The 26,279-nt window shown below is 54.4% G+C and overlaps 1 protein-coding gene across 3 annotated transcripts in view; it reads left to right on the top strand.

The window, feature by feature from the left end:
* PAX5 (paired box 5) overlaps positions 1–26,279 on the top strand; it is a 169,893-nt gene that overhangs the window by 117,195 nt on the left and 26,419 nt on the right. For all 3 annotated transcript variants that reach the window (XM_045840506.1, XM_045840507.1, XM_045840505.1), the window contains exon 8: positions 13,660–13,761. In XM_045840506.1, the coding sequence (XP_045696462.1) occupies positions 13,660–13,761 (102 nt within the window). The remainder of the gene's footprint in view (positions 1–13,659; positions 13,762–26,279) is intronic.

The raw sequence follows: 26,279 nt of genomic DNA, 5'->3' as shown, positions 1-26,279 counted from the left end.
CTGGTCCTCATGCCTTACCCACCCCCCAGGTGCCCACCTGCCTCGCCCCAGCCCCTGCCTGTGCCTGAGGAAACAGACAAGGCCCAAGCACACTGCCTCTCTCGGCTCATCCATTGGTTTGATGGGACCCCCTCTTACCTCCAGCCCTGCCCCGACTCTGCCTGAGCCCTGTTCCCGGCCCCCCACCAGAGGAACCCTACCTACTGAGACCCAGTTCCAGTGCTTCCTCCTCCAGGAAGCCTACAGTCTGACTGCTGGCATTGAACCTTAAGTCTGCTCTTTGCTAATTGTGCGACCTTGGTCAGGACATGTCTTCTCTCTTAGCCTCAGTTTCCCCAGCTGTGCTCATTGGGATGGTGAATAACCAGCTAGCTCACCCCAGGTCTGACTGACTTGTGCACTTGTCCCCACAGGATGCCCTCTGCTCAGTAGAAGCCCCACCCGTGTTGCACGAAGCACTCTCGCTTCCGTGATCCCATGGAATCCGTGGGACTCCCGATGGCCCGTGAGGGAGTCAGAGCCAGGGCAATGCCAGAACTGGCGATGGTTAAAAGCAAGAGCCCGAGCTACACGGGGCCTCTCCGAAGCTCTTACCCCTGACCCAGCCTCTCTGGGAGGGGAGGGGCAGGAAGGGATGGGTGGCGACCGGGCAGCCTGCAGTGCCAGCCGGCAGTGTGACTGGATGCGCGGTCTCTGCAGCACATTGATTGGCCGGCACCCCGGGAGGTGCCTCTGCGGTGGGCTTGGTTCTCCCTGGCAAACAGCGCACCTGCCCAGCCTGCCTCTCACGTGGGCCCCCTGGGCTGTTACCAACTGTGGCCTCACTGTGCCGTTGGGGTAAAAAGCAGAGGAGTGGCTAGGATTTCTCAGCTCTGGGTCTGGCTCTCTGTGATGTCCACCGTCCTGTTGTCCTCTGGACCAAAAGTGGACCAGCTGAGGCACTCTTTGGGGAATTGCGACAGGCCCCCATCCCTTTACAAGACATCAGAAGCCTGTCCGAGGCTTTTTTGGCTTAGACATTTACCTATTGACTATTTCTTAAATACATGGGCTGCCAGCCAGCCAGACGTGGTAGGGCAGAGAGCTGGGTGATAGGCCTTCCTCGCGTCTCTAGCATTGTTGGATCACCCCCAGGTGGGCGGCCTGGGGTTAAGACTGCAATATGCAGAAAGGGGCGGGGACCAGCCTGAAGGCACAGAGGTGGAAAGCTTTCAGACCCCCAAGTCCAGTGCTGGCTGGGCCTCGGTGGGCCTTCACACTCGGGCCTCCGGCTCTGACCTTACCCTCCGGAAGGAGGACTTTCCCAGCCATTAGGGTTGGGAAGTATGTTCTGAACTGGCAACTGCAGGTGGGCAAATGTGATGAAATACTGTTGGCCCTGAGTTGGAGGGGAGACAGGGGTTCTCTAGGGGCCCCTCTGGGACTGAGATGGATGTTGAGCTTTTCTCTGTCTGCTACTTATGATTACAGAGGTCCCAAGCCAACTTTCAAAACACTAGTGTCTCTCAGAAGAGAGACACATCGTTATGCTGGAGTGACATAAGCTCACCCCCCTGAGACGACCCCGCCTGGGGTCATCTCCGTGTCATCACTGCACCGGGCCCGGGACAGAGGTCCATAAGCGGGAGGCTTGCCCTTCCTCCAGGCACCGCAGACAGCTGAGGTGTGGTTGTCTCAGGTCTGATTGTGTTGTTCTTCTGTTTCCATCCGTGCTGCTCACCTGTCACCTCTCACTTGTCCCAGTGTCGATTTGCCTGGCTCTGGAAGTCTCTCTCCTCCTTTTATCTTGCTGTTTTCAGCCTGCTGGAGGCTAGAAACCAAGGCACTGAGCTCACTGGAACTGCGTGCAGCTGTGATTGGGGCTGCCAGAGCTGGTGCCCGGAGGGGCCCTCGGGACAGGCATTGTGCCCACCTTTTGGCGACCCGCAGCCAGAATGTTGGGCTGAGATGGCTTGCTGGCACATTTTGGGTTGGTGGGACAGCACCGTACTTACTGCCCCTGTCGGGGCCGGATGCTGGTGGGGAGACGGCCTAGTGGGACCGTGAGCCGAGAATGCGTGACTTGGCCAAGGCGCTCCTGGCATCATGATGCTGCCCTTGAATGCAAGAAGCCCCTGCTGTGACAGCTGTGGCCCGAGAGCTGCAAAGGTGGGAGCAGGGGGCAGGGAGGAGCCACGGGTTCCGAGCACCTCGTATTCATCGTCGCCTCCCCTCGGAGACTGTGAGCGCGCCCCTCGGGGGCACAGACAGTGTCTGGCTCTGAAGATAAAGTTAATTTTAAATGACAGAGTTAATTTCAAATAAGAAGTAACACATCCACGTAGTTAAATATTCAAACCATACAGCAAAATACAAGATGAAAAGTGACTCTCCTGCCCCCAGCCCCTGCCCTCCAGTTCACAGTGCCCAGCCCGAAGTCGGCAGTCTCGTGCGCGCACTCAGTGACGTTCTTCTGCACTGCGCAGCGGGAGGCGTGTCTCTGTTATTAGCGCAGACAGAACCGTACTGCACACGGTGTTCTTCTGCGCTGTGTTTCACTCATCCAGCGATGTATCGTGGTGCTTTCCCCACAGTCCACACATTCAAATCGACCTCTCTGTTGTTCAAAACTGTGTAATACTCCATCATAGGGGAGTATCAGAATTTATTTAACCCAGCCCTTATGATAGACACTTCGATCATCTTCCTTCTTTCCTTCCTTCCCAGAAAATGTAAACATTCATGTAGCTTTCTGTGTAGTTCCATAGGTAAAGTCTGGGAAGTAGAATTGCTGGTCAAAGGGCAGGTGTGTTCTGCCTGTTCGGTTCACCTATTGAGGCAGAGCAGTGCAGGGAGAGGGAGGTGGCAATGATGTGACTCTGGCCTCAGATGGCCTCAGTTTGCATCCAGCTCCACCTCTTCCTAGCGAGGTACCTCATCTGCAAATTGGGGATTATAAAGATTTATATCTCCCAGGGTGGCTATGATACTTAAATGAGATAATACATATAAAATGCTTACAATGGTGCTTGGCTTGTGGTAAGAGCTGTGCAAATGCTAATTGTTACTGTTGTAGACATTATTATTATTGTCGTTGTTATTGCTGCTATTATCATCTCCCAGGTCCTCTGGAGCACTCAGGAAGGTACTTCAGATTTAGTGGATAACAGATAATGCACACACGCACGCACGCACACACGCACACATGAAGACATGAGTTGGCCCACAGTTGCGCCCGCATCGCCCTGCTGGAAATACTGTCTTCCCTCTGTCTCCAGGGCAAGGCCTGTCCTGGCAGGGAGGCCCAAGCCAGGAGTGTGGCAGACTCCCTGCAGCCTTGCTCATTAAATCCCTGCCTTTGTCGGCTTGTTACGTTGGACCAACAGTTGCTAGTTCGAGGAAGATTGTGTCACTTGTGTACATGAAACCATTGACTGAACCCCAATGCCTGTTTTGGAATGCCAGGCAAATGAAATTCCTGCACTGCCCAGGAATGAAACACAGGGGTGGTGTCTGGGCGTTCCCAGTGATTCCGGGGAAGTAGGCGAGGTGGGTTCAAATGAAGGACTGGGGAGTGTGGAGACTGCCAAGTGAACAGCACCCTGATGAATGAACTGTCAGAGTTCCCTGCTCTACACGCCCGGATCAGACCTGGAGCCAGTGCAATTAAAGGGAGGCCAGTCAGAATTAGTTAAAAGTGGGGGTTAAGTGATTTTGAGAAAAGAAATGTAGGGTTATTATTTCTAAGTAAATAATAGCACCTAAACTAATCGCCAATGAACTCATCACTAGGAGCCAGCCAGGTCTGCTGTAACGACAGGATGCCGCTCACCAGCAGTGAGCACGTCCACTGTGTGTGGGCGAACTGGGCTGTTCCACCTCCGCCAGCCTTTCCCGTGCAGGTGGGAGACTCGCCCTGTGCACCTCCCGGCTCAGCACTCTCGATGCTCATGGCAGGGCCAGACAGAGGGAGGCCTCGGAGCAGCCCCTGTTCAAGTTGACCCACGTGTCAGACGCCGGCCAGAGGGAAGGAGCCTGGTGGTGTGCACAGGACCTGAACACACACACACACCAGGGTGTGCGTAGCAGAATCACGCCCCTCCCTTACCCCGGGGCCGGGCCGTTCCTTCCCCTGCCCCTGTGGTGACAGGTCACTGTCATCTGCTTCGGTGTTGATTGAAAACCATCAGCTCATGTCACTCAGGCATGGTTGACTTTTTTTTTTCTAGAGCAAGAGTCAAAACATAGTTTTTAAAAGTTAAGGACGTAACCCATGTACAAACATAAAAGGGACACCCGTGAAGATTTTATTCCACTCATGAATTAATGAGGGAACCTATAAAAAGATAAAAGTCGTTCTTAGAGCTTTCAGAAACTAGGAGTTTATAGTGTCCCTCAGGAAAAGCACTTAAAAAATGTTGAATAAAATTGCTAGATCAGGCACAAAATTGGTTGATGTCCTACAGGGCAATCAATACACCCAAACTACTGGGTCTGTCTCTTCTACCTGATAGAAATCTACACGTTAACTTGTAGCTTCCCCACGTCTGGTCTTCAATATGAAAGAGTCATCAAACATGGGTGTATTCTCTTAGAGGTATGATTCTTGGGTGTGCCTAATAAATAATGCCTGTTACATGGAAAGGCTATGCTTTCCACCTTTATGACCTGTTTTTTAAAGTTTTAGTAATAGTTTTTCACACTCAGAAAGGTTTCTCATGGTTCTGTGACTCTGTGAGGAAAGGTTTTCTGGGAAAATGTTCTAGATGTGCCTGCAGGTTCAGGCTGAATGATTGCGCTGGGACGGAACAAGAGCTTTGGCTTTGGAGCCTCTCTGAGTTCCCACGTGGTTCCAGACCGCCCTTCAGGGTGAACGGAGTGGCTCTGGGAGCGGGCGCTGGGAGAGGGGCCGTGACAGGCAGCAATGCCCAGAACGGAGGGCGGGGCCGGAGGCCAGGGAGGAGGTAGTGGGGGAAAAGGGGAAAGGGAGGAACAGTCTGAATTGGGCAGATCAGGGCTGTGGGAAAGAGGGCACTGTGGGGAGGGATGGGGAGTCACGAGGGGTTTGGGGACAGACTGGACATGAGGGAGGAGGTGTCGTTGAAGCTGGCATGGCTGGGAGGCTGGGCTGTCACCCAGGGAAACAAGAAAGATGACAGGACTTGAGGGCTTTGAGAGATGGATGAAGGTTGAGAGCTGGCAGTCTGAGAGCTAAACATGGCCTTTGTACAAGTTTTCCGTGGCCCTCTGTGTCTATTTCAAAAACTGGATTAGTGTCAACATCACAGGCAGGAGATTCCCAAATGCAATGAAACCAGAGTTCTAGCTTCTTTTGCAAACTAGCTGGAGCTGAGTGGGGGCTGCTGCCCTGGGGCCAGGTGCCCGGTCGTCACCCAGGTGGACGTGTGTTGAGGGGGCCATGCAATAGTGTGCAGGTCGGCAGCCCCCGTCTGACTCTGCAAGTTCCTTTCCCGGAGGTAGGGAAATAAGACAGATGCTTACCCTCCTTTCACTAGGACTTAATCCAGGGGCTCCAGAGAGTCTGATTCTGGGGACACTAGTGTTGAGGCAGGGTGGGCAGGAACCGCCATACCCATCTGGGCAGCAGCCAGCATCAGCTACCGGTGCCATCAACAGAGGAGTAAGAGGATGCCTCTGACTTAGGGAATGTTGGAGCAGAAAAAGCCCTGAGAGGCCATCTGTTCCCACTGCTTGAGCAATCAGATGGGAAAACCAAGGCCTAGAGAGAGATGGAACTTACCTGAGGTCACACGGCAAATTACTGATGCCCCTTCCAGGGATGTGCAGGCTTCCTGGGCATTAAAAGTCCCCAGTGGATACGACTGCTGTTTTGTGAAAAACTGCCTCTCCCAGCCAGCTCTGCCATATTCCCTTAGAGCATGGGCCTTCTGTGTGGGGTTGGCCCTCCTCTGGGCAGAACCCCCCCCCCCCCCGCCCGCCCAGCGCTGTCCGGGCTGGCAGACCCTCTCCCGCCAGCGAGCCGCGCCAGCATCCTGCCCTCCCCTCCCACCTTGTTCGCAATAACTCCTGGCTTCTCAGTGGCTTTCTTCCTTCTTTCCCTTCCTCACATGCACAGTCAGGTAGGTAGAGGGGGAGCTCGGCTGGTGCCCTGTGGTATTCAAAGTGAAGGGTTTTCACACTGTCAGGGTAATGAATTCTGTAAGGGTTTGAAGAGAGGGACTGGGAGGATCTCCATGTCATGTGTCTAGGAGTGACAACCCCCAGTGGTTAATTACTGCCACACGATGAGAACCGAGCTGGTAGCAAAATGAGATAAGTTCATTATGAGCTAAATTTGAAGTTAATTGGATTCACATTTCCCCCCATTAGTGCACATAGAGAGAGCCTACCTAGAAATGAGCTGCATGAAAAAGAAAAAGTTGCATCTAAGCAAAAACCAGATAAATCAGGCCTCCTTAATTCCGTGGAGTTCATGACAAAGGGCTTTCTGAGATGTTGGTGAGACGGGAACCAAAGTTCCTTTCAGATCGTAGAACGAATATCTGATTAATTTCCTCTTGGCAGTCTATGGTCCTACCACCCCGAACATGCCCGATCTTGTCTGATTTCATCTTGGCAGATGTTTCCGAGCATCTACTGTGTGCCAGCCAGTGCAGAGACCTCGTGATGACTGATTGTTAAACACCCCCAGCCTCGGTGACATGCCAGAAACATGTTAGAGGAGGGACAAAGCCGGGGAAAGTGCTCACGCACTGCAAGGTCACTGGATCCCCAGCTCAGGGCCGGGGGAGTCCTTGGAGGCCATCAGAGTGAATTTGAGGCTTGAATCCACTCTGGGATTTCCCACCAGCTGGCGTCTAGCCTCTGCTCATCTTTGGATAGTTGTCCTTAGAAAAGTCCCAGGTAGCCTGATGAGAAAAACAGGTAACATTTATTCAGCTATTGCCACAACACCGACGCTCAGCAAACCACCCCAAAGCTCAGGGCGTAGAACAACAATCATCTCTTCTTGCTCATGCTCCTGGGGGTCGGTTGGGGGTTGGCTGGTCTGGGCTGGACTTGATTCCAGCTGTAGGTTGGGTCCATCTCTGCTCCACATGTCTGTCTTCCTGCTTGCAGCAGGCTAGCCAGGGCCTGCTCCCGTGGCGAAGGCAGAGGGACAGAGGGGAATACCCAGCCGCACAAGCCTGTGCAAGCTTCTACTTGCCGAGTATCTGCTCACATTCCATTGGCCGAAGCGAGGCACGTGGCTGAGCCCGACCCGAACGGGTGGAGAAGCATGCTGCCTCCAGCAGGAAGAACTGCAAAGTTTGGCTTTTCATAAAAATAAATTTATTTGTTTTTTTACTTATTTTTTTCATTATTATTTTTAATTCATTGGGTTTGAAAAGTTTAATATTATGTTTCCCCTACATTTTTGGTGTCAAATTATGACTTCTTTTTCAAGATGATGGTTATAAGGACAGGGTTAAGGGTTACAGCCAACAGTTTAATCTTCCATCAGCGCTCACTGGGGTTTACACGCGTCTTCTCACTGACCCCTCCCCCCAGAGCCCCATGAAAGGGACATGTTGTTGTTTTTGCTGCCGAGGGGGGCACAGCGTAGGGATTCAGAGTGCAGACTGGCCAGCCAGGCTGGCTGGGTTTGAAACCTGGCTTTCGTACTTACTAGCTGTGTGACTGTGAGCGAGTCCCTTAAACTCTCTGAGCCTTAGTTGCCACCAGTAAAATGGACATGAGAGTAGCTCTCTAATAGGGCTATTGCAGGCATAAATGGACATAGTTTCCTCTCTATGAGTGTTAGTTATTTTTTCTTCTAGATGAGTGTGGGCTAGTGTTATTCCCATTTTACAGATGAGGAAACTGAGGCTCAGAATGATTGAGGAACTCTGTCAAGGACACACAACCAGTCAGTGGTAAAGCAAGGATTCGAGCTCAGGCAGAGCGCTGTGCTCTGCTGCCTTCCTTTCCGTTTTGCATGGTGGTCAGCTTCCCTGTGACTTCCCCACATGGTCTTCTAAGGTTTATTGAGAATTTTGTAAGCTGTGAGGATTAAATGGAATAATGTTTATGAACAGCCTACCCCAGTGCCTGACGCAGAGTTGGGAGAGGGTCAGGGACCTGGGGATGACACTGATGCTGCCGGTCTCTCCCTTCTTTGCCCACCACACTGCTAGTGATAACTCAGATCTGCCTTTGTGGCCAGTCCAAGGAAGACACATGCAGCCTCGGGATGTAACCTCTGGATCTAGGGACATGTGCCGGGTGGAACTGGAGCCATGGGCAATACAAAGGAGTTCCCTAGTGACAGGGAACTCAGAGGCAGAGTTATTTGTAGGATATACGTGGCTGTTTGTCGGTTCCTCACTGTGCACAGGAAGGAGGGACTGGGGGTGGAATGAGCTCCCCAGCATGGTGGCCAAGCCCTGAACCCTTGCGGGAGCTCACAGCAGGCCCCACTGAGGCTGGCAGCTGGGAGCACGCCCGCCTGTCCTCCAAGGAGGACGTATGCGCCCCCCAGGCAGCAGCTCACATTACAGGATTGACTGTGGAGGTTCCAGAGCTGCGGGCACAGTTGAACTTTAAGGTAGAAATGTCTACTCACAGCTAAGTTATCCTTTGTGTACATGCACACACAGACTAGTACAGGCCCTTGGATGTCATCGAGCTAAGGGCTCTTTTTAAAATTGGCAAAGACTGATGCTCAGAGCGAACGGCTTGCTCCGAGTCCCGCAGCAGCCCAGCAGTAAAACCGGGGCTCCAACCAGTTAAAGGGCCCTGCGTGGCCTTCCTGTCCTGGCTTTCCAGCACAGGGGTCATCAGCACTTGCTGTGTGCCAGGTTCTGAGCAGCCCCGCCCCCGAGGAGCAGACCGATGCTGGAGAGTTCATTCTCAAACAAGCATTGACACCCACCTTCCACTCAAGCTTCTGACAGCCTTCTGTGACCCTACCATCTCTTTCTGCTTTAATCAGGTTACCTGCACTTCTGGTTGCTAACCTGAACAGCAGAACCCCCCAGTTCTCAGCCTTCCTTATTTACTTGTCTCCCTACCCCCTGCCGACACACACACCCCTTATCCCACCCAAGAAGCTGGGGTTGGAGGCCCACCACCTGCAGTCAAATCCCTGCTCTCTTTCCTACTAGCTGTGTTACCTTAAGCAAGTTACTTAACTTCTTCCTTGCTCGGTTCCCTCTTTTATAAAGTGGGCACGGTCATTGTTCAAACCTCACTGAGTTGTTAGGATGATCGAGTGAGCTGACGTAGGGAAAAGAGTGACTGGCACAAGTGAGTGCCGCCTTATCACTACTAACAACATCACCTCCATCTCATCTGTTCCCCTGGCATGATGCCCCCTCCACACTGGAGGGCATGGCATGGGGAGCAGGGGGACCATCAGAAGAGGCAAATACTTAAAGGCCCTTGAAAAGGTTGACAGAGAAGCTGGCTCTCAAGGGTGACATTTGGGGACTGGATGAAAGGGTGGACCGATGGGAGTGAAAGGAGAATCGTTAGAAAGGGAACGGCACTAGCAAGGGTGTGGGGACAGGAAAGGCGTGCAGGGCAGTCTGGGGAACGGCCGGGGTCCACGGAGTCGGTCAGGCTGGAAAGGTCACAGGTGGAGGACAGATGGAGGAGGGCCTTGGAAGCCAAACTGAAAAATCTATGCTTCGTGGCAAAGGCAGTGGGGCGCTAATGGATCTAGAGAGGTGTTGATTCTAGACATCCATTACCTGGCTGTCTCACCGAGCTTTTTTATTGGTTCCCGTAGATGCGCTGATTTGCCTGTGAGTTTCCAGGTTTAAGATGGAGCCAGCTAATTTTGGAGTTCCCTGTCCCCCAGGGTGTCTGTCTCTATCTCGTCTTCTTGTGCTGGCTGAAACCTTCAGGTCAACTCTCAGGAATAATAGCTTTCCTCGACGTGTTCTTGACTTTAGTAAGAGTGCTTCAAGCATTTCACCAATTCGGTATGATGTTGACTCTAGATTTAAGATCAATATCAGATCAAAGAAGTATACTCCAATGCGTATTTCCTAAGAGGTATTGTAGGGAATTAGTATTGAGTCCAGGCCAATGCCTTTTCTGTAGCCTTGATAGAATCACATGTTTTTCTCCCGTTGATACATGAATGTGATTTCCCAGCCAATGCTTTAATATTGATCAGCCTTACATACCCCAGATAGGCCTTATTTGGTCATGGTAGACTATTCTTTCTCTAATATTGTTTGATCAGTGAGATTGATTTTTTTTCATGTATATAAATAAATTGTGAGACTAGCCTTTAATTTTCATTTTGGTAGGCCTTTTTAACGTTTTTACAGCAGGATTATGCTAGCTTGGCAAAATAAATTGGAAAGGTTTTTTTTTTTTTAGTTTTTACATATTCTAAAACAGTTTAGTAACAGAACACATGTGTCTTTTGAAGGTTTAAAAGAACTTGCTCCCCACCCCCAAGTAGAAGAACTTGTTCAAGAAGCTAAATGGACAAGCCACCTTGTTTTTAAAAATAATTTAAGAAACAACTATTTATATTTCTTCTAAGGTTATTGAGCTGTTCATATGTTCTATCTCTTCTTGAGTTAATTTTGGTAATTCATGTTTTTCTGGAAAACTCTACTTTTGTTGAACTTTCCACATTTATCAGGAGAGGCCGTGCATTTCCTTATGTTGTTGAACATCATCTTTTCCATATCTCTGGTTATATCTTCTCCCAGTTCCTCATTTTGATATTTGCGTCTTCTTTTTTGAATATTTCCCTAGGTTTGTCTATCTTATTGGTCTTTTTAAATAACAATTCTTGGTTGTATCTATTGTTGTGCCTGCTTTTCTGTTTACTAATTTGTTATTTTCTGCTTTTTCTTTATCAATTCCTTTCCCCTCCTTTTCCTAGGTTCATTTTATTTCTCTCTCTCTTTTTTTTAAGCTGGCTTCTTGTGTTGAGTGAAGCTTTGGTGAGGCACTGACTTTCAAACCTTTGCTTTCAGGGTCAAGGTTGTAAAGCACATGTAACAGTGGCAGAAATGGTTGGAGTTTAGCCCCCCCGTTGAAGAAGGAACCTGATCCCAGGGGCTGGCGAGCTGGATTCCAGCACCAGCCTTGCCTCCAATCAGCTGGGTGTCTTTAGGCACATCCCTTCCCCTCTCAGGACTCTCTTATCCACCCCAGGCAACCAGGCGGGCTGCGGACCTCATGGGGCCTGGCCCTGTGGGCTGCCCTGCACCAGGCTGCCGCTAGCAGGATGACACCCTTTGTCTTCCCGGGGGCAGACGTGGCTTCCTCCCGAGGTGCTCCTGGCTCTCATCCCAGCACACGTATCCACAAAAGCTGTGCAGTCGAATTTCAGTCTGCATCAAGAGCCGATAAGCAGTGGTGACAGTGTGGCCTGAAGGCAAGGCTCAGCCGGGGCGTCCCAGCTGAGCCACGTGGAGCCTCGGGGTTGGAAGCACAGCCAGGTGTATGTGCCAGGCAGCAGAGTGCCGTGGCTGAACGTGGCTGAACATGGCTTTGACATTGTACTGCTTAGATTTGGATCCTGGCCCTTACTGTGCATCCTTGGACAAATTATCAGTCCTTCCTCTATTTCATTGTCCCGTAAAAGGAGGACAGTATCAGTGCCTTACCTCACAGTGTGGTTGAAGGTTAGAGGAGTTAGTAACGTAAAATACTAAGAACAGAGCCTGGTGTTTTGTAATTTCTAGGTCAGCGTTGTTGGTTTGTCGTTGTCATCATTAGGGTGTGAGCCTGAGGGCGGGGCCCAGGTGGGAGCTGCTGCACGGTTGGGTGGGAGTGCTGCCCCTGGGGACAGCCCCAGCCGCGGCTGTCTCCTGTCCACGCCCCATAGTCTGGCCCTGGCACTGCGACCACGCACTGACCAGTCTGACGCTGCTCTCGTTCTTGACCGTGAACGGAGAGGACTGTTGTGGATTCTGGAACACTCCTGCTTCAGTGGCACGGCCACTCCTTTCACATTCTCAACAAATGTTTGCAGGCCTGTGCCATTCTGACGTGGGTGCGAAGACTTGATCCTGGAGCTCACACTCCGTGGAGAGGAGCTGCTCTCTGGGGTGTGGGGGCTGCCTTGGAAGAGGAGGATGGGGAGGCATAAGACAGCTGGGGGCTGGGGAGCCCCCTTAAATCACTTATAAATGTGCACAGTTCTGCCAACTCCAAGTATCTGTTTAATCTCAGCTTTCATGGGGAGTCATGTGCAGATCATAGGGGGGAATCGAGGACCCCCGGGGGCATTTGCTCCCCTGTCACAATGCCTCATGTGAAGAGGTACCAGCCACGCTTGTCACAAGCCAGGATGCCCAGCCCAAAGCTCGGAGGGTAGAAGCAGAGGGGAGATGGGAGCCTCCTGTCTGGCAGCTTCCTGGGTTCTGGAAAGCAAGCAGAACTGTGTGAGCCGAGGCACCTCTGGGTGCTGGCCCAGCAGTCTGCATGGCTGGCACTAGAAGGGCTGTCCCTCTCTCTGGGAAATGTTCATGTCTCATACCATGTGCTGCCTTACAGTTTTGGGGGGTGTTGGTCAGAGGTGTTCCTTCTCGCTGAGCCACCTGCAAGTGGGGCTGAGCTCAGAGTCACGGGCCTGTGTACTACCTACACCGCCCCGCTGGGCCTTATGGGGGGCTCCTGGGGCCCAGCCTGGCTCTGTGCCATCAGGAGCCGCTTCCCCACACCCCGGACCTCTCCTGACCTCCTTAATCCTCAGTGTCCACATCCAGAACCTGTGGAGGTTCTGCCCTCCCTCCCTCGTCCCAAGGCCACCTCATTGCCCACCCTCTCCCCGGCAGCACCCCTTCTTTCAGGAGCAACTGTCAGTCCCACCCAGCGGGGTGGAGGCTCATCTTCGGGGGGGGGCCCCCCAGGTAACCACGGCCCGGTGCGCTCTTCCAGGGTCTGGGTTGTTGGTCTTACCCACGAGCGCCGTGTCACCTACAGTAACCGGCGGTGTGTGGCAGGGCTGCAGCCCCGGTCCTTCCCTCGGAGGCAGACCTGCCTGAGAGGCATCTCCCTCCCAGCCCTGCTCCTCTAACACTTGCACGCGCCGCCTGTGCGCGGGTTTCTTCACTAAGACCCTGCGAGGCGCCAAGCTGTGTGGGGGAGGCAGGCTGTGTGGGCTGTGAAAGAGGAGTCACCCCCACTCTTCCAGCGCTCAGAGCCTTCGAAGAGGGGGCCACACACTCCCCAGGATTTCTTACTCCGGGGGCTGAGGCCTTAACCTCCAGGTCCCAGTGCCCAGAACGGTGTCTGGTATCAGAAAGGACTGGCTCTGGGCCAAAGGAAGAAGAATTCAGGGAGGGCCGGAGCTGTAGGGGTTTGAGGCAGAGGGAGGCGTCTGAGATGTTTTTGAAGGCAGAAGGAGGGCGGTGCTGGGTGGCGTACAGCTGGAGGAGAGGGCAAGGGGTGGCGGCGCCGAAGTCCTAGGCCCACTGGGGAGGAGAGAGCGCGGCGAGCCGGCGGGAGCCCCAGTTTCCGGGGGACACAGCCGAGCATCCCTGGTTTCTGCCGAGTGGGGCCCGGGTGGCTGGAGGTTGCGCGCTCCCATGCGCGTCCATGCGAGTGACGTGGGGAGCTGGGGGCAGGTTGGCGTTCAGCGTCCAGACGTGACACGCGTGCAGGTATCCGGGGAGCTGTGGACAGGAGCGGCTGCCCGCGGAGACGCTCACCCTGTGATTTGTTGCTTTGATTCCTCAGGCCGAGACTTGGCGAGCACAACCCTTCCCGGGTACCCTCCGCACGTCCCCCCCGCCGGACAGGGCAGCTACTCAGCACCGACGCTGACAGGGATGGTGCCTGGTGAGTGTGCATTGTCGGCGTATCTGCGGCAGGGCGGATGGGGTTTCGGTGGGGGGCGTCCCCCCGCAAACAGCCCTGGTGACCTCTCTGCTTCTGAGAAGTGGACCTGAATAAATCAGGCAGAGGTCTGCACTCTCGGCCTCCTCTGCAGCTGGGCCTGCGGGGGGCTGGGACCAGGCAGTGGCAGCACCAGGGAAAACATCAGAGAGAGGGGGGCTACTGGCTGTCACTCAAACATCCCCTCGTTGGCCACGCGGGGAGTCTGAACACAGAGGGGTGCGGGACCTGGTCGAAGGTCACCCAGCCAGTGGGGAGTGGGGGCCCTCCCCATCCTCTCTCCTCCCACCCTCCCTTTCCTGCCCAGTGTATGTGACATGCTCACAGGGAAGCACCGCTGAGGTCCTCTCCGTGGCCTTACTCCGTGGAAGTGAGGACCGCGTGCTCAGGACAGACAGCGTGTCCTCTGGTGGGTTTGTCACTTGATTCTCAACCGAACACCCTGTGGCCATTGAAACCTGATCCCCTCGGGCTGGCAACGTGTCAGTTTCTTTCAAGACTTTTGGAGAGGCGGCTGCCCCGTGTGCTTCCGCAGCCGACACATCACACAGTACTGGCTGGGGACTGAGGGCACCAGCGCAGCAGGGCCCCCTGTGGTACTGTCTTTTTAAAAAATGCTTTAAAAACTGATCAGTGGAAAGTCGGGTTGAAGCGTAGTTACACTTCTCGGAAGGGCTCGTGTTGCCCTGTTTAGAGTCACTTACAGGGGCCACACCTCGCACTCAGCGCTGGGGGCTGCACGGCCGCCCTTCTCCCAGCACATGCTGTGACTCTCTCCCGGCCTGTGAGAAAGCCAGGCTGGCTACTTCCTCCCTCCCCACCCGATGGGTCTCTCTTCAGCTCTGAGAAGTAGGTGGGAGGGTCCGTCACCCAGCTTTCTTGGTGAGGAGACTGAGCCCAGGAAGGGGATGGGGCGTGCCTAAGTCACTGGCAAATAGGAAGCCTGACCCAGCACGAGCCACCCTTAGACCTAGGCAGAGGGGCCGGCTATGGCCCTGCAGCCTTCCGCCCCCCCCATCCCCCCACCCCCGAGGGACCATAGAGAGTCTGCTGTCCAAAGGGAGTTGTCGGCCTGGTGCCCGAGCCCCTCCTTCTAGCCCTCCCTAAGGGTGCTGTCCAAACAGCCCCAAGCCTCCTCCAGCCTCTTCCCCGACCTGTGTCACAGGCACGTGCGCTCCGGGGCCGAGGACTTGTGGCGGCGTGGACAGAGCTCGGACAGGAGGGCTGGGTGTCCATGCCTGTGTGTGAGGCCTCGCGGGACGACAGTGGAGCTGGGGGCGGGAAGGGAAGTGGGGCGGATCACAGCTCAGGAGGGCTCGCCCCACGCAGCCGGGTCCTGGTGTAGATGCCAAGGAGTCGCCGAATTCTAAATTCACTCCTGGCTTTCCAGGTTATTACGAAGATGTGTTTAACAAGGTAGGAGGACAGAGCATGTTTCATTTAACGGTTTGTTAGCTTGATTTATGGCTTTTAAATACGAGACATATGGGAAGCAGCCTCCGGGTGTGCTCTTGCCCTGGGCCTTGCAATGCTGGAGAGGCCTGCCGAGGTGAGACCTGCAAAGCCTTTGCCTTTTGTGCTGCAAAGACGGGCCCGTGCAGAGCAGAGGGAAGCATCGGGCATGAGGCAAACAGGTGGTGGACAGCCCCTCCCCCCATTTCCCAACTATTGGCAAATTAGGGCAGCCTCAGGAGAAAGATCCGGAGCCATATCCATTAGTGGCCCTTCGAATTTTTGTGACGTTTTTAAGAATGCAAAGTGCTTTCCTAGGAGCTCCCTGATGTTACCACCCTGGGAGGTGGGCTGGTCTGGAATGTCACCCCCATTTTCCACAAGGAGAAGCTGGGGCTCAGAGCAGCTGGGGAGTTTTCGGAGGCCACCCAGCCTGAGTCCGGGTCTCGGCCCTGCAGCCCAGCATTCGCTCCTCTGTCCTGTGCCTCTGCATGTGCTCCGAGTTTGTCTGCGCAAGCTTCTCAGTGCCGCCAGGGGGTGGGCGGCAGTGTACTGGCAGGTGGAGCTGAGGCCGCCCTGCTGGCCCTGCTGCCTCCCCGCTGCAAACCCCAAAGAGGCCGAGCTCGGAGAAGCAGAGTCCCCAGTGGGACCCGATGGAGGCTCCTTGCCCACCTATGGGGGCAGCTGGAATCACAGGCCGAGCCTCACCAGCCTGCTGGCAGCGGCCGGGCAGACGCTGCCCAGTGGCGCAGTTCCCCTGAGACTCCGTCCCCACAACAGAGGGAGGGCGCACAGTGTGCTCCTTCTGAGCGCGTCTCTCCCCTCCCTTTCTCCTTGTTTTCTCTTCTCGCGCACCCGGCGCTCAGTCCACGCCAGTCTCCGTGTCAGGGTGGGGAGTCCTCACTCAGTGGGCACTGTCTTCAGCTCCTGTCCCTCAGGGTCCAAATCAGTATCACGCCCTTGGGACTGCCTCCAACATGGCTTCCAAGTCCCTTTCAGGGATGGCTTCACGGGGCACTGCTGGCCTGAGTGCTCGGCCTCTGCTGGAACTGCCCCCGGGGTGGGCCCACAGGAGCCCGCTCACCTTTCCGCAGAGCAGGTCCGTGGCCTACCATCCAGGCATCACCGTGGTCTGGCCTGGACTTGCCTTCCTGGCCTCCTGTCTCCACCTGTCTGTCCCCAATCCTGACGACTCTCTGGTTCCCAGAACGACTCACTCTCCCCAGGCAGTGTCCCTCTTGATTCTGCACCCTCAGCTTAGACCACTTCCTGTCCGGGCCTGTTAGGGTCTAATGGCACCCATTCAGGGCTGAACACACATGTCACCTGCTTCACAAAGCCTTCCCGGTGGCCCTCCTTAGGGGGTGAAGCTTTACACTCGGCTTTGCTCTGCCATGTGGCCCCATGTGCTTGTGGCCCAGTTAGCTGTGCTACTGGGAGGTGACCTCGTGGAGGGCCAGGCCCTCCACCTTACTTGTCTTCTGCACTCTTTATGGACCCTTGTGCATAGTAGGTCCTTTAATGGGTGTTTGCTAAGGGAGGGAGTCAGGGAAAATCAATATGAACCCATGAATTAGTTTCCTGTGGCTGCTCTAAAAAGTTACTACAAACTCAGTGCCTTAACACAATAGAAATGTATTATTTCCTTGTAGTCCCAGAGCCCAGCAGCCTGAAATCAGTGTCACTGGAACAAAATTGAAGTGTTGGCAAGGGGTGAGGGCCTTGGGGTAGACCCACTGCTCCCCTCATCTACCTTCCTGTGGCTCCCGGCGCTCCTGGGCCCCGGCTGCATCACCGCCGTCTGCAAATCTCTCTCCGCTCCGCCCTTGCTGCGCCTCCTCTGGAGGTGTCGGAGCTCCCTCTGCCTCGCTCATAAGGATTCCCGTGACTGAATTCAGGGTTCATCCAGATAGTCCAGGAGGATCCTCCCATTTCCAGATCCTTAACTTAATCTCGCCTATAAAGAACCGCCCCCCCCACCCCTGCCTTTGCTGGCCCCAGAATTCACATTCGCAGGCCCCTGGGGTGAGGGCGTGGGCATAGCACAGCCTGTTGGAGGATTTCAGCTGTGTATGTGTTCAGATTTCTGATGCAGTCCCTCCTGGGCGTCTGGATCTGGGAGGCATTTCTTTGACTGGGAGGTGCTGAAAGTGATACCATTTCCTAGACCGCTAGGGGCAGGAGGTACAGTGTAGAGAAACCAGCTGAGAGCAAGGCATGGGAAGACCTGTTTACCATGCTCTTGTCTCTCTGAGGCCATTCCAGGTGATGGGTTGTTTCACTGTATGGAAGGTCTTCTCTTCCCGCCTGCAGGGAATCCAGAGAGAAACTGGAAATCTTCTGAATTGCTTTTCCCAGGCTGGGTTTTGGGACATTTGGCTGCTACGTCTTCCATTTACAAGGGGAGGCTTCCATCTGTAAGGTTTGTTTTTAGGACAACGGAGGGAGATTGTCTCCAGGGTATATTCCGGCAGCCCAACTTCTGGGCCTGAAGAAATAGACATTACGTTTTCCTGTATTAAATGCCAGCCTGTTGGCTCGGATTCTTGTTTATCTGAATCCTGATTCTGCCATTAGGATACGGTCTGCCCCTTCTGGCTCAAGGGCATCCTTACATCTGCAAACCGGGCTCCTTTGTCTTCCCTGGTGTTTGCGGGTCCAGTTTCTGCAGCTCTGCGGACCCCGTACAGCCATGCGCTGATCAGTTACGTGGAATAAAGCAAATACAGCCACATCCTATCTGCTCCGAATGAAGACACTTTTCAGATTTTGTTTTCATCAAGTCCCAGCCAGTGCCAGGACTTTCACACCAAAGATTCTATGGTGTCTTGACTGGTGTACCTAGTTGGTTCTTGTCCGAAGATATTTGTACAATCTAATATATGTCAACATGGCATTGGAAATTCTTAAAAATTCTATGCTGGGGGAAAAGGAAGGGGCGCTCACTGCCCTTTGGCTTTAGTGAGTCCCAGGAGCAAAGGAACCATCTTTGAGATGAACCAGTCAAGGAACGCCGGCCCCCATGGACCCCCAGGCCCCACATGCTTCTTACTTGACTCCTTTCGGGAGCTTCAGGCCAGAGTGCCAGGACATCTTGCCCATGTCACGTTCGCCCCCCAGGGCAGCGACAGACACGATGCTGTTCGAAAGGAGGCCCTGGGAGGAGTGAGGTGGGTCCTCAGGTCCCCAGTCCTGGGCGCTGTACTTGCCATGGATTGGTGTTCACCGTTTCTAGGCGCCTTTCAATTAGCTCGCTCATTTAACTGATGGCTTTTGTTTTCCTGATGAAGTAGGAGGGTGAGGAGGTCTGGAACAGCAGCAAAAGCCCAGCAGACACAGACCTCCCCTGCCCTCACCCCCACGCTGGGCTCTGGCAGGTGGTGTGAGAGACAAGTGTGACTTCCTCTGTTTCAGGGGCCCTGCCCCTCCCTGCTGCTCCCACCGATGGGCCCCACCCGCCCTGCCCCTCTAGTCCCCGTGGGCTTCACCTCCTCAGAGGGGTCTTCCCTTTGACCCAAAATGTGTTAGTTTCCTATTGCTGCTGTAATGCATCACTACAAACAAGTGACTTAAAACGAGAAATTTACCATCTTACAGTTCTGGAGATCAGAGTCCAAAATGGGTCTCACAGGACTTGAGTGCAGCTGTGGGCAGGGCTGCGTTCCTTCTGGAGGCTGCAGGGGAGAAGCGTTTTCTTGCCTTCTCCGGCGTGTAGACACGGCCCATGTTCCCTGCTGCAAGGCCCCATTCCTTCAGTGTCACCCTCACGGCGGGCAGCGTGGGGTGGAGTCGTTGTATTGTTGGTTCTCTCTCCTGCCTTCTCTTCCACTCTTATGAATCCTTGGGATGCTATTGGACTCACTTAGGTAATCCGGGATAATCTCCTTATCTTCAGGTCAGCTAATCAGCAACTTCAATGCCCTATAACCTGCCATGCCCACAGGTCCCCGGGTTAGGATATAGACAAGTTTGGTGGGGCCTGTCATTCTGCCCCGCACACCATCTAAGCCCGGACCCCCACCATGACTCTCTTAAAGCATCCCATTCTTTCCCTTGTGATTCTAAGCACACAGAAAGAATTTAATCGGTGCCTCACTCCTTCCTGGACGGCCTTCCCCTCAGGTCTGTGCGGTGCACAGGAGTTGCCCCGTCACAAGGCTGTGTCTGCCCTGCTCCCCACTGTGCCCAGTTCCTGGCTCAGTGCCTGGCCCAGAGTAGCACTCGGGAAATATTAGTTAAAGTAAGCAGGGGGGCTTTGGGCTGGCTGCAGTGAGAGCTCAGCCTGGTGCTGGGGTGATGCACCTGAGGACGCGGGGCAGCTGCGTGGTGAGGCAGGGAGGCTGGGTGACTGGGAGCGTGGGCTCTGCAGTCAGACCACCCAGTTTGAATCCCTGACCCACTTCTCTCACTAGCTGTGTGACCTGGGGAGAGTCACAGAACTTCTCTGTGCCCTATTCTTCCTCATCTATAAAATGGGGATGATAATAATAAGAGTGAGCGTGAAATGATACAATATCATATTTTGCTGTGTATAATGTGCACCCAGGTTTTAGTACTACCCATGTATAATGTGCACACTTACTTTTCCCTCAAAAATTAGAGCAAAAAGTGTGCACTGTACATGGCAAAAAATGGTATATATAAAAAGCCTTAGAACTTTGCCTGGCACATATTAAATGCCTTAGAAGTATCCATTATGCTGCTGCTGCTTGTTGTTTATATTGAGGTCTGAGCTGGGCGTGGTGGTGAGAGGGGCAGCCTACTGGGCATTCCTAAAGCTGACCTGGCTGAGTCGGCATTAAATCGAGAGCTGCCCAGCAGAGCTCATACCCCATAGATCGATGGGAGCACCAATTAGAGAAGAGTGCAGCCACCACCAAGGGCATTTCCAGGCAGGACTGGGGGCGGACGTTGAATGCTGCAGGTCTGGAGAGAACTGAGAGACACCTGGGGGTGGTCCAATTGGGAAACACATCTTGGCGAAGGGGGACTGTAAGCTCCGCTGTATCATGTGTAACCTTGGCCATCTGAAGAGGAGGACAGGGGCATTGGGAGTGGGGCAGAGGCCCAGCCCAGTGGCTGGAGTGGGTTCACACGGGTGGGGGTGTGGCCTGTCCACCCAGTGTGGGTACATGGGGTTGGCCAGAAGGGGAGCTGACGGGGGAGGCTGGTGGCCAGCACAGTTCGGTTTTTCATTGTCAGCCTTTGGAGTTCAAGCAGACATCCAGGTGAGGCCCTCTGCAGACAAGTGGTGAAGCAGGTCAAGAGCACAGGGGCCGGGTCTGGCCCAGGCAGAGAGAAGCAAGGGGCACTGCAGGAGGGGTGTGGTTTCATGCTGCTGAGCTGTGTGACACTGCACAAGCACAAGGCCTCGCCAAGGCTGCCTTGCCTTCTGTTTCTGAGGATCCGTTTCTGAGGATCACTTGAATGGCTGTGCAGTTACTGAGTTCCCAGCTGTGTGAGGCAGGAGGGGGGCTGAGCTCTGGAGAGAAGGAGATGTGGGGTTCCTTTGTCCACCTTAAGCCCCTCCCAACCCTGAGCTTGCAGACTTGGAGGCCCAGGGACTCAGCACCAGGCAGAGGCTGAGCTCAGTCAGGATCTCACTGGGTGACCTGACATGCCGTTTCCACCGTCTGAGCCTGCTTCCGCCGATGGACCAGGGGTAGAACATTCTCTGCCCAGTTCCATCGGCGTGGTCAGGACCAGTGAATGGGAGTCAGAGGGACCCCTTTTTCAGTCTTGTATAAAGTGCCCTCCCCAGAATTAGAACTCAAGATAGGGGAATGGGCAGGCTTGGGAGGGGCCAGCAGAAGCCAGGGAGGTGGGAGAGGCAGGGGCATCAGGTGGGAGATAGGACCAGGGTTCTCCAACTGCCTTCCTGGCCCAAGCATTGGCTCAGGGAGTGTTTGCTCAGGGGATGAATGGGCTTTGTCCTTAGCTCTTGCTTCCCCCTCACCAAGGCTCCTGGTGGTCCTGGGGCCTGGGTACTTTCAAAGCTCCCTACACAACTTTCTTAGAGCAGAGTTCTCCCACCTGTTGATGGTTTCTGACTCTTTGCTGCCCTCTAGTGGCCTCCAGCTACTCTGCCACAGCAGGAACATAGCATTTACCCCAGGGAATGCCAGGCACAGCCAGGATGAAACGGCAGGTGGCCATTTATTAGTTCATTCATTCATTCTTCAAACATTTCCCGAGAGACACTGGATGCTAGTTCTGAGCTAGGTGTGGTGTTGCAGACACAGCCCCTGCCCTCAGGGAGCTCACACTCCAGTTGGTGAAACATACAAAATCATCTTTGCATGCTATGTGAAGAGCTAAAATCTAGGTGTGTGCTGAGAAAACGCATGGGAGGGGGTTGCTGAGTCTGCTGGGACAGTGCGTGGGGTGGGAGAAGTCAGGGAAGACTTCCCAGAGGAGGTCATTTGAGCTGATCAGGTTGCAGTAACCATCCAATTACGCATCCGTCCAGCCATCATCCATCATTTCTTCTTTTCTTTCCTCCTTTCTCCCCCAGCCCGTCCTTGCTTCCAACAGTTGGGAGCCATCTACACGTGCCAGGCACAGGCCTTGGGGTGCAAAGGTGAAAGCCGTGGCCCTCGGCTCTGAGAAGTTCTCAGTCTGCAGTGCAGATGGCAAGTCAGGAAGGAACTAGGGCAGGGGTGTCTAACATTTTGGAGTCTCTGGGCCACACTGGAAGAAGAGTTTTCTTGGTCCACACATTAAATACACTGAGACTGGCAGTCACAAAAAAAAATCTCATGATGTATTAAGTAAATTGACGAGTTTGTGTTGGGTCGAGTTCATAGCCACCCTGGGTTGCGTGGGGCCACGGACTACAGGCTGGGCACCCCTGGGAGGGACAGATATGGTAACAGGTAAGCTCAGGGACTCTGAGAGTACACTGTGAGGGGCAGCCTAGATTGGGGGTGTCAGGCATAGAAGCCTCCAGAATTTCCCTATAGGAGAGCTGGGGCAAGGAAGGCCATGTTTGAAGCTACTTTTGCAGAGAGTTTTGCTAAAATTGAGAAACAATGTCCACACCAAAGAATGGGGCAAGTTAGGCATAACTAGAGCGTCCCGAGGCACCCATGGTGCTGCCCCGGGTTGGGGGAGGAATCGAGGAGGAGAAGAGTCTCTGGCTTGGCGTGTCCCTCGGGAAGCAGCCCATGTTAGCAGTGGGGGTGGAGTGAGGAGGGACAACAGGGAGGATTCTGGCAGGGCACAGAGGTTCTGAGACCTGCTTTGCTTCTGTACACACCGGAGTCCCTTCAAAACCCAGATCGAATCTCCTGGGGTCATCTGGCTTTTCCTCACTGGAATCTGCAGTCTCTCCCTCCGAGACCTCATCAGCTGTCAGCCCTCTGCTGGACCGACTGCCACAGCTGAGCCTGTGGGCCACTCACCTGGGACACTGCTCTCCAGAGAATTTCTGGCGGTGCCCGGAGCCTTTGGGGACCGGAGAAAGCTTCCCTGTGAAACCAAATAGCCTCTGTCCATAAGCTAATTCTACCAGCAAGGCTTCCCACAACTTGCCCAGCGCCTTATAGTCTACACAGGGAACCAGCTGCACCTTTATCTGCAGCTGCAATGGGAAAGTGCCCTGTGGGGCTGGGTGTTTTATCCCCATGGCAGAGGCTTGCTAGCTGAGTGCAGAGAGGTGCCATGCCTCACCAGGGGACACAGCCAGTCAGGGGCGCAGCAGGGCCTGGCTACTGGAACTCATGTCTCAGGTTCACCCAGCCCCTGGTGCCCACGAGAGTGAGAGGGAATGGGCTCTGGGCCTTGTTTTCCGTGGGGCCCCCCATGCAGATGGCCCTCCTGTCCCAGAGACCTTTTATGGCCCAGGAGAAGCCCTTCCCAGCTGGGACACCAGGCAACCATGCTTCAGGCTCTAGTGTATTCCCTCCCCATCTTCACCTGCCCATGTCCTCCCATCCTGTTAGACCCCAGTCAAATCTCTCTTGCAGGAAGCCTCCCCTCCCCCAACAGGGGCCCCATCTCCCCCTGAGCCTAGCCCAGGTGCCGCCCACCCCAAGGCCAGCAGCCCCTGTCTGAGCTGCAGTGACCAAGCGCTCCCTCCTCCCGGCTCCTCCTCTCTGAACCAGCACCTACTGTTTGCCCAGTCCCTGCAAACAGTAGGCGCTCAATGCACGTAGGTGGAATTTACTTGAATGTGGACGTGCCCCTCCCTATCTTGCCCAGCAGAGAGCCAAGGGCTCAGAGTCCCTCTGTGTGACAAACAGGCCCCAGCTCGCAGCCCACGCACGCCCCCACTCGCTCTTCCAATATTTGCTCTGGCTCCTCTCTGGAAGATGCTGAGACAATGGCCCTTGTTACCCTCTGCTTGAGTTATTTATTTTTTCCACTTTTCCCTCCTTCCCCTCTCGGGGGACTCGCCTCTCGCCCTCATCCCTCATGTTTCCCCTTTCACTTGCCTGTCACTCTCATTGTCCTCCCGGGGGCCGGGAACGCAGGGTGACAGGCAAGGGGAGCCCAACCGGGCCGGGGAGGCTGAAAATATAGTCATTAATGGGACCCGCGAAGCCCAGATGTCCTCCCTGAATGCGGGTAATTTGTTTTTAATGAAAAACCACGCGGTGACCCTGAACAAATGAATTTTCTTTATAAGGAGTCTCTGTGCAGTGGCACAGATAAAGGGCCCGAATGGGGAGACTTGGATCCGGGGTGGAGGAAAGGGAGAAAGACAACAGGGAAGGAGTGCAAAGGAGAGGCAGAGGGATCAAGCAGGGAGGAAAGGACGTTTAGAAACGACAACTGTCTTATCATGTCCTTTTGTCTAAAGAGCAATCCCAGGTCACAGCTGCCCTGGGCATTTGTCCTTCTGGAGCAGGATGCATGACAGTTGTGGCCGTTTCGAGGCCTTGTTCACAACAGTGAAAAGAATGGGAATCACGGTCTGGTGGGATCTCTGTGGTGCACAGGCCTCTTGCTCGGGGTGATCTCAGAGGACGCCCACGGCGGCGTCAGGAGGGTGTGGTTATCAGCCCCATTTCACAGAGATGAAAACTGAGGCTTAGGAAGAGTGATTTGCTGTAAGTCACACAGCTAGCGAGCAGCTGAGTCCAGATGACAAGGGAAGGACTTTGACAGTTTGGAGTCTGACTCTCAGAAACACTGTGCTAAAATCTGCAAACTGCTTTCTCTGTGAGACAGCAGCAAAGGTCCCAGGAGGCACAGTGTCTGCACAGAGGAGGCTTGAATGGAAGCGAATCCCTGTGGCGCCTGGAACTTTCTTTCCATTAGGGCTGTGCGAATGGGCAGAGTCTCTGAGAACACTTCAGGTGGGAAATTCCCGGAAAGAGAACTCCCCCAAAAGGAGCCAGTGTCACTTGGGGAAGTGGCTGCAAAGGAATTGGAACCTAGAGGCCAGGCGTACCACACACTAGCACCCGGGACCTTGTGGGGGGATGTAGAGGGGGTGAATGGGGACAGCAGCAAAGGCATTGACTCCATGGAGGTCCAGGCTGAGAGCCCTGCCCTTGGCTTTGGGGAAATCTGCCCAAAGGAGAAGCACGGAAGGCCCAGGTTAAGGTGCATCTGCGTGGAGTGCAGAGGGGCCTGTTCTAATGCGTACGTCGTGGGGGGCCGGAGATGGCCCTTGTACTCTGTGCAGCCACTCTTCCTTCCATCATGGATGGACAGGGCTGGACACCACCGAAGTTCAGAACTCAGCCTGGGAGTGTGCAGGCGAGGTCAAGGAGAAGACTTATTCAAGGTCACACGGTGTGTCAGAGGAAGAGCCAGGCTGCCCTATGCTGGGGTGGCAGCCAACCCTGTTGTCCACACTGGGCCAGTGGGGACTATCAACCCTCCCCCGAAACACACACACTTTAGCTCTCCGCTGAAGCAGTGGAAAGGAGGCATTCCCCCTGACCTCAGGCAGGCCTAGTGTCCCTGGGGCAGCCCCTGGGGACCTGGCTTCCAAATCAACTCAAAGCAAGCCTCATACCCCACCTACCCCAACTTTGTCATGTTCTTCCTGAGCCCACCTCCTTCCCCTAGGCCCTGGGACCCCGCCAGCTGCAAAAGCATCTCCTGGGGTGCAGGCAGTGTCTACCCCCGTGCCCATCGGGGGTTCTGCCTGGGGCCCGTGGGCCCGCACCGAGGCCTAGTTCCTCTGCACTCTGCTCTCTTCCTAGAGGTGGGCAGCTAGACAGAAAAAATTGTTTTCTTTTCCTGGGTTCAGTTTCCCTCTGGAAATTGCGACCCAATTAGAAAATTAGGCAAATAGAAAAATCTGGCTGTGACCTGGCTGAGGTTATAAAGCCTCAGCTGGCATTTCGGGCTCTGCTCCCCACACCCTATGGTCTGTGAGCCTGGCCAGCCCAGGCATCCTCGGCACCTGGCGCAGACTTTTCCCGGGGCCGTGCTTCCCTGTGACGGATAGTGTATTCCCCACTGACTTCCAGGCTGGGTTTGAGGCAGCTTCTTGGCTTCTCAATAACATCGGTTCGAACCTGAAATCCCTGTCATAAAATAGGAGACCTGCCCATGGGTCACATGGAGAGGCCTAGGTGCCACCGCTGGCCCCATCCAGGAGCTGACTGGCTGTGAACAGGCTCCCCCTTCCACCACCCCACCCCCACGCCCAGGGAGCCCGGGATCTGAGGCGGCCCTGTGCCTGGAACTGCCCACACTTCGCTGCTGGGAGCAGGGAGCTTACATTCTTGGAAACAGTCTCTGTCTGGGCACATTCCAGAGCATGCTTCCAAAAACATACTTTTAATCAAAAAGCAGATCGCTAGAAAAACTGGGACAAATTGTGATTTTGACAGTGGACGATTACACATTCCAGGAGGGGTTGCCAGGTGGTAAATACACTCCCCTGGTTAGGTCTTGGATTAATTACACCACCAGTGAGCTGACCGGGTGGGTCACTCTTAATTGTCCTCATCTGTGGGATAAGTTCTGGCCTGCCGGCCTGCCTGCCTGCCTGCCTTCCTTCTCTCCCCCTCCAGTGCTGTTCCTCTCCCTCCCTTATTCCCATC

This window comes from Phyllostomus hastatus, unplaced genomic scaffold (genome assembly GCF_019186645.2).
Source record: "Phyllostomus hastatus isolate PE091 unplaced genomic scaffold, TTU_PhHast_1.1 phas_contig_34, whole genome shotgun sequence".
In the NCBI taxonomy this organism is placed as follows: Eukaryota; Metazoa; Chordata; class Mammalia; order Chiroptera; family Phyllostomidae; genus Phyllostomus; species Phyllostomus hastatus.
Note: the sequence above shows the minus strand (reverse complement) of the source record. Positions and strands in the feature narration are given on the sequence as shown.